Source organism: Gasterosteus aculeatus, chromosome 6 (genome assembly GCF_964276395.1).
Source record: "Gasterosteus aculeatus chromosome 6, fGasAcu3.hap1.1, whole genome shotgun sequence".
In the NCBI taxonomy this organism is placed as follows: Eukaryota; Metazoa; Chordata; class Actinopteri; order Perciformes; family Gasterosteidae; genus Gasterosteus; species Gasterosteus aculeatus.
This window is the reverse complement of record NC_135693.1, coordinates 1,835,758-1,843,484: the sequence shown is the minus strand read 5'-3', so window position 1 is coordinate 1,843,484 and position 7,727 is coordinate 1,835,758. Positions and strand designations below refer to the sequence as shown.

The 7,727-nt window shown below is 46.8% G+C and overlaps 1 protein-coding gene across 1 annotated transcript; it reads left to right on the top strand.

Annotated features, from left to right (window-relative positions):
* The first annotated feature begins 3,223 nt into the window (after positions 1-3,223).
* Positions 3,224-6,622, top strand: zic2b (zic family member 2 (odd-paired homolog, Drosophila) b). Its single transcript, XM_040179402.2, has 2 exons — positions 3,224-4,419; positions 5,262-6,622. The coding sequence occupies exons 1-2, from the start codon at positions 3,903-3,905 to the stop codon at positions 5,891-5,893; spliced, it is 1,149 nt and encodes a 382-aa protein (XP_040035336.2). The 5' UTR covers positions 3,224-3,902; the 3' UTR covers positions 5,894-6,622.
* Positions 6,623-7,727: the final 1,105 nt, after the last annotated feature.

The following is a 7,727-nucleotide window of genomic DNA, read 5'->3' as shown; positions in this document are numbered from 1 at the left end:
CACACCGGGAGAACACAAACACACAACACACCGGGAGAACAAACACACAACACACCGGGAGAACAAACACACACATCACCCCGGGAGAACACAAACACACAACACACCGGGAGAACACAAACACACAACACACCGGCAGAACAGACACACACAACACACCGGGAGAACAAACACACACAACACACCGGGCAAACAAACACACACATCACACCGGGAGAACACAAACACACAACACACCGGGAGAACAAACACACACATCACCCCGGGAGAACACAAACACACAACACACCGGGAGAACAAACACACACATCACCCCGGGAGAACACAAACACACAACACACCGGCAGAACAGACACACACAACACACTGGGAGAACACAAACACAACACACCGGGAGAACAAACACACACAACACACCGGGAGAACAAAAACACAACACACCGGGAGAACAAACACACAACACACCGGGAGAACAAAAACACACAACACACCGGGAGAACAAACACACACAACACACCGGGAGAACAAAAACACAACACACCGGGAGAACAAACACACACATCACACCGGGAGAACAAACACACAACACACCGGGAGAAAATACAAACGTACACATCACACCGGGAGCACAGACACACCTCTGGATTGTCTCCAGATGTTGGAACAGAATCCATAGCCTTCTTCTCCAAACCGCTTTGACTTGACGTTCTCCATTGATTGCCTTTGAACGTGTTACTCAACCTACAGTGTTTAATCATGATTCCACCGTACGTGCTGAGAATAACCTTGTATTGTGTTTGTCCTCCTGTAATGCTGCATGTTCTTCTCTTGGGGGTCTGCAGATAAATGACCCGATGACCCTTCTAGCAGCGAGCCCTGTATTCCCTGTGGTGTGATAATTGGATCAGTATACGGGTAACAGGGGAGGCAAACGGTGGCCACTCAAGTATTTTATTGAACCTCCTTGGTGATTCTTTCAGAATACAGTTTCTAAATAACACTAACAAACTGCCACAACATTTATCAGACAGCTACAACTGTGTTGTAACAAATGACTGTAAATATCTGGTAGATATCTAAATAATATAAATATCTGGCTGTAAGATACCATTAAATGTTCATCTCTGGCTTGTAAATTAGTAGACAATTCCGTCGTTTCACCACAACAGCAGGCTACTGTAATTTAACAACATATTGCAGTATTTCATAAGTCACAATACATCACTACAATCAATGCACCCTACTGTCTATTGCAAGGTAGTGTGCCTGTGATGACAATAGAATGTGTTTTTTAATTGAGTGGCAATAGAATATTTATTGCTGAGTCATTTTTGAATGAGAAGACGTGAGCGACTCTTCCTGAAGGTGACTCCAAAGCTTCCGTTCATCCTTCTGAGCACATGTGGAGGTCAAGGAGTAAAGTTTCATTCATCACCAGAGGTTCTACATTCGTTCTGTACACGAGACATCAATCGCAGTCCGTCCACCCCAGGAGACGGATCCTCCTCTGGCGTTCTCACTGACCTTTGTTCCCCATCGTGGGGAGTTTTTCCTGTGCCGATGAGAGGGTTTCGGGGCAGATGATGTCGCATGTGTACAGACTGTAAAGCCCTCTGAGGCTAATTTGTGATTTTGGATTTTGGATTGAATTAAGACTCCGGTATTAGTTTGTGCCCTTGGTTATAAAACTGTTAACATCTGAGATCATGTTTCATTACATTATGTTTTTAATATGGGCAGAGCACACTCTGTAATGTTGAAAGCTACAGCTCAACAAGAAAGGTTAGCTAGCGATAAGATAAGATAATCACCAATTACAATGGCAATATATTACGTCAGTAACGTCACTTGTCTTTACTAGTTCACAACGTCATTCCTCGACTTACTCCTGTGTTTGTTTTAGGGTCACTTGTTGTCATGAGAGGTGAGGGTACCAGCTAGACGCTGCATCAAGGGTTCTCTCTTTACTGCTTTCACTCATGATGACTTTATACAGTTAAATGAACTATTTCTGTATATAAGACTTTTTTAGTGTTTTTTTTATACGGTTTTCATTCAGTAAAAGTTTGGTTAAGGATTTTAAATATTGTACTTACACACATCACAGTACATTGTGAGTTCTGTGGTGTAATACAAATGTGCACTTGTCTTAAACTAAACTTAATCTTTAATCTATATATATATATATATATATATATATATATATATATATATATATATATATATATACATTTATATATACACCTGTCACTTGTCTCTTTCACAAACACTCACAACAGAGTGTGTAGCGTATCGCTTTTTTATTTTTAACTTTAATTCCTTGATTTTTTAACAACACACAGCCTTATATTATTTTATTCCTCTTGCAGTATGTTGTCCATTGTCTTACTGGCTGCTGTTATGCACCAACCGCCAAGTCAAATTCCTTGTTCCTTGCTCCGAATTCCTTCCATGTCTGACATATTTAGATGATAAATGATTCCTGATATGTATTATCATTTATTTATATTATTTGTGGATAATTGAATTAAGGCTATTAAAGGTTGTTTTATCCATTGTAAATTAACTAACATTCTGGCATTTACCTTAAAATCACCAAAAAAACAGTTTTCCTACTTTCATATACTATAATCAGAGTACACAATTGCACAAATAAATTATAGTAGCAGCACTGTAAAAAAACAGTAAATTACTGGCGAATATTTAGTTGTCAGTACTTTATAAGAATTATTTTAATAATCATTTTGAATGCCAGTTTTGTTTACTAAAGGAATTAATGTTGCACAACAGCAAGCCCCTCTCTCTGGCAGCGTGGTTCACATGCACACAGTTCCAGCAGTCCAGTATTCTCACAACATTGAATAGAAATTGTTATGCATTTATTCTCAAAATACGATGTTTTATTCCAATAACATCATGACCTATTTTGTCAGAGATTAACATAAAATTACAAATGTATTCTGAGGTAAAATAAAAGTATTCCAACAGCGGAATTCAAAATTGCTCTTCCAATGTAATCCACCAGTTTATTAATGAATCCTTGCTTTCAGTGCTCGAGGGGAAGATCATTCAGTTTCACCCGTCAAAACGTTAAGTGACTGTGCCCCTAAAATGAACAAAACACTCCTGTGCACTAAGCATTTCAAACCAGGCTCCGTTGACATTCACTTAACATTAATGCAATTATTAGGATTTTGTTAAATAAATTAAATATGTATTAATGTTCATCAATTAACAAAGGTTATTCATTGTAATCAGCAGTGCTGTTATTATTCATAAAGATGATTTTGGTATTTATGACGCAGTAAAGAATCCTGACAACATTGGTGTTTGATGAGTTTTGGGTCAATTTTGTAGTAGTGCAACTTTATGGCGAGCAGTTTATCTCAGTTGATGCGAATAATTGTCAAAACCATGTGAATCAGATGCAATGGTGAAAATCTAAAATTGTCTTGGCAAACACGGATAATACTAAAGTAAAACTCACTACATGCGAACGCTTTATTATTTACGCGTGTTTGAGCCGTAACGCCGCGGGTTCCAGTTAGTTAGTCTGCTAGAATAGGAAAAGGAACGAAGAAAGGACGGAGGAAGGGAAGGAAACGAGGAGGCGCCAAGACAGTGTTCGGTCGCGGCCCGCTCTATTCCTCCGGCTCCGTTCACCTCCATTCACACAGTAAACAGAAGCATGGAGGCTGCGACTCTCGGGCTGTGATACCGAACAGCGGGGGGTAAAGACACCGCCGCGTGCGCGCTCCCGTCGCGGAAACCCACAGGAAGCCCGCGCGTCGCTAGCGAACGCCTCGCCGGGTCGGATCCAGACGTTTTTTCCTCCCCCCCCCCCCCGTGGAAGCGAGGATCGCAGGCGGGCGGCAGAGCGGGTTCAGCCCGCCGCGCCGAGCATGAAGCGGGCGGCCGCGGTGGCCAGGCACAATGGCCTCGTCTCCCCGCTGGGGAACAACAACTCCGGGGCTTCGAGCATCGTCTCGCCGCCGAGAACCGCGAGCCTCTCCGCCGCCGCCGACGCGGGACCCGGCGGCGGGACGGACGGCCTGCTGGACTTCTCCAGAGGCCCCGCCGTCAAAACCGAGCTGGCGTGCAGATGGGTCGACCGAAGTTCTCCGAGGCAGATGCTCGGGCGGACGGCGGCGTCCGTCTGCGAGCAAACTTTCGGCTCCATGCACGAGCTGGTGGACCACGTCACCACCGAGCACGTCGCCGCCGGGTTCGAGTGCCTCAGTCACGTCTGCATGTGGGACGAGTGCCTGCGCGGCGGGAAGGCGTTCAAAGCCAAATACAAACTCATCAACCACATCCGCGTGCACACCGGGGAGAAGCCCTTCTCCTGCGCCTTTCCCAACTGCGGCAAGATGTTCGCACGCTCCGAGAACCTGAAGATCCACACGCGCACGCACACCGGTAGGGGCTCGTGCGGGTAGGACGTAGCGGGGACGCGGTCCCCATAGCCCCCCCCTCCTCTCCCCCGAGGGGACGCGGGGAAGGATCCCAGCCCGCTGGCTGTCCCCCCTCCATGTTTACTGGGCTCGGCGCAGTACCCGAGTCCATCCGGCCTCCATTGCTCCCTTGTTTCCTAGAGGAATCATGGGTCGGGGCTGCGGCTTAGGAGTCACACAAGGTGACATGCAGCGGGACAAAGCAGCTGGGTTGTGTGAGAGACAAAGGGACAAGTGCCCGATCACATTGATTTGGTGTGCACAGTCCAGTCTGAATAAAAACGTAGTTGTATCGCTTCAACTACCCGAATGAGACAATAACCAGAGCGTCTCTTTGAGTGAAACCAGCCCCCCTTGTTTTAAAGTGTCAATCAACTCAGCCAGAGAGCCCGTGCTGGATGTGACACCCTTTGTCAATTGTTTATACGCTGTAACTAATGGATTGATTCATGGTTATGAAATTGTTTACTAATGTTTTATAGATCAAGTAAAAGTCAACAATTAAGTCCCAGTTAAGTCCCGGGTTGCAAATAGTACCTTGTTTTTTTTTAGCATTGTTAGGACCAGCAAACTACGGCCTCCATGAAATGTAATCAATGGCACAAAAATGCCGCATTAGAAGCGTTATGGATGAGGATCCATTGCAGAACGGTATAATTAAACAGTGAGACGGACTCAGACTGCCAATGAAGTGCACCGTCCCGTCAGTACGTACCCATTCGGATGCCTGTAGGGTTGGAAGTAATGCAGCGTTTAAAGTAGATACTAAATTCTCTTGATTCTCTTTTTGCGCTGTGTGTCTTGCAGGTGAGAAGCCCTTCCAGTGTGAGTTCTGCGAGCGACGCTTCGCCAACAGCAGCGACCGCAAGAAGCACTCGCAGGTCCACACGGCCTCCAAGCCCTACGACTGCAAGGCCCTGGGCTGCACCAAGTCCTACACCCACCCCAGCTCCCTGCGCAAACACATGAAGGTCCACGTCAAGTCGTCGCCGCCCGCCGACCCCCAGGACGCGTACGACTCCATCCCCCATCAGCTGCAGCAACCTCACCCGGCGCTCCTGGAGCCGCTCGACCTCAAGATCCACCGCCTCTCCCCGTCGCTCGTCAATGGCAACACTGCTTTTCCTCTCCTGTCCAATCGCTCGCTGGACATCGGCCCGGCCGGCGGCGCCGACCACAAGCTGCTCCTGCGGAGCTCGTCCCCCATGGCGGTGCCCCTGGATCTCTCTCTGTCGGGCCTGAAGAGCCAGCTGGCCCAGAAGCAGCAGAGCGGGAGGACCCGGCGGAGGAGCCAGCGCTCCGTCAACCCCGCCTTACCTCAGTTGTCTAACATTAAAGAGTGGTACGTGTGCACCAGGAGCACGGCGCCACACATTCCTCTGCTTCACCCGGACCACATCAAGTCCGAACCTAGTGATGACGACGAGTACGTCACGTAGAGTGGAGCGCTGGCGAGGTTTGGACTTGAAGAACATACGTTGACATGGATGTGGAGTCACAGGACATTTCCAGAACCAGCGACGTTGTGGTTCAACACCGGGGGGGGCGGGAGGGGGGGGGGGCGCCCCCGCTGGGATGAGGAGGAGGCCGCCAGTCGGCCCCTAGCGGACTCGTCAGTTACCGTGGCCAGAAAGGACCAGAGGAATTCCATCTTAACAGCGTCACAAAAAAAGTTGTGTGAAGGGGGGGGTGTAACATGACGACCTCTACGGAGACACATTACGGAGCAGTTTATCTACGTGAAGCCATTTCAATTGACCCGGGTGGAAAGCGGTTAATGCTGAGTCACGACGTGACGAGGCGCTCGTGGGCCGGTCAGCGTGTTTTTAACCAACTAGTTAGTGCAACCTCCGATACAAACGGCAGCCAAATGCCTCTGCAAAAGACGGGGTTCCAGATGTTGTTGGCCGATCCGATGAGCACTTTGTTTGAAGCAAACCGAGGCTTGTTTCTCTCCTCCCAGTCCGATGGCAGTCTGAAGAACCTCCTTTCTTCTGATCATCAAGTGTCTCCTTATCCACTTCATCCCTATGGACCTTCTCCACTTCATCCCTATGGACCTCTCTAAGTGGGTTAATCACTTGTATCTGTTTACACTCCATGTGCAATTTAGTGAAGACCCTATACGTCATCCATGTATTTCTTTAACATTAAACGGTTTTAAACGATGCACAGGGCATCCAGTATTTTCCCTTTGATCAAATGGTCCCGCCAAGCAGAACGTGAAGGATTGAGTCACAGCGTCGCTGCTTGAAGCCACTGCATGGGGAACAATAGAAAGGGTGTATGAGCGACTCCTACTAACGTACATAGTGGATCCACGCGTAGCTGCATTTGCACCTGGGAGGTGAAAACCTACCCGAAGTACAAAAGCTCGTCCAACTTAAAGCTGAAAGCAAAATGCGTCTGATAATAATAATAATAATAATAATACACGTTGCACAGGAAAAGCAGGAGTCTACTACACAGTAAGTACAGCTGGTCAAAGTGATGCGTCGCGTGGGAAATGATTTTAACGCTTTTTTTTTTTTCTCACCCAAGTAAGTCCTCCAGCTATCGATTATGTTCATTATTAAAGAAATGAACAGACAAAACTGTTCAATGAAACTGGAATTTGATTTTAAACTGTACAAATGATTTGAAAAAATTGTAAGTCGTTCAATTTGGTTCAGGGTCACTAATGAGACGCTGTTTATAAGGGCGGAACACAACTTTGATGACAGAATTGAGTCATTAAAGTTTTGCTTCTACAGCAATAATCCAGATGTGAGTGTATTATTATCACGCACAGCTGGAAGGTCGGATCGTGCAGCCTTCAGGTCTGACTGAGTCTGGGAGGCAGAAGGGATGCTGCTCGGGATGAGCTGGTGTAGGTACAGACGGACGGACGGCCCTGGCACGCAACCACACACTAAAAGCAGAATAAAGTCCATCCGTTTGACCTGGAAGTGAGCTGTCATCGTGTTAGATGCTGCCTTCTAAATATTAAAGGTACATGTGGGGAAACTACGGTACTCATAAGCTTATGGGCCCAAGGGACTAATAGATGGAGACGTACCCAAATGGTGTTGCCTTCAAATCAGCCCTCTATCCAAAAGTGACTTATTGAAATCTGTCTTTCTCACAATAATTTCAACTCTGGATAGAGTTCTTGATTCTGATCTCTGAGTGATGAGCATGACACCAGATCTCCAGTCACTGAAGACTCAACGCAGCAGATGAAGACAAACTCCAGGGAGATGGACCTCTTCCTTCCCGTCTTTCTTCAGTCAT

Excerpts from the sequence above, each read along its gene's own strand:
- zic2b (XM_040179402.2), top strand. The coding sequence starts at position 3,903 with ATGAAGCGGGCGGCCGCGGTGGCCAGGCACAATGGCCTCGTCTCCCCG. Across the intron at positions 4,420-5,261 it reads CCACACGCGCACGCACACCG|GTGAGAAGCCCTTCCAGTGT; the intron begins GTAGGGGCTCGT and ends TGTGTCTTGCAG.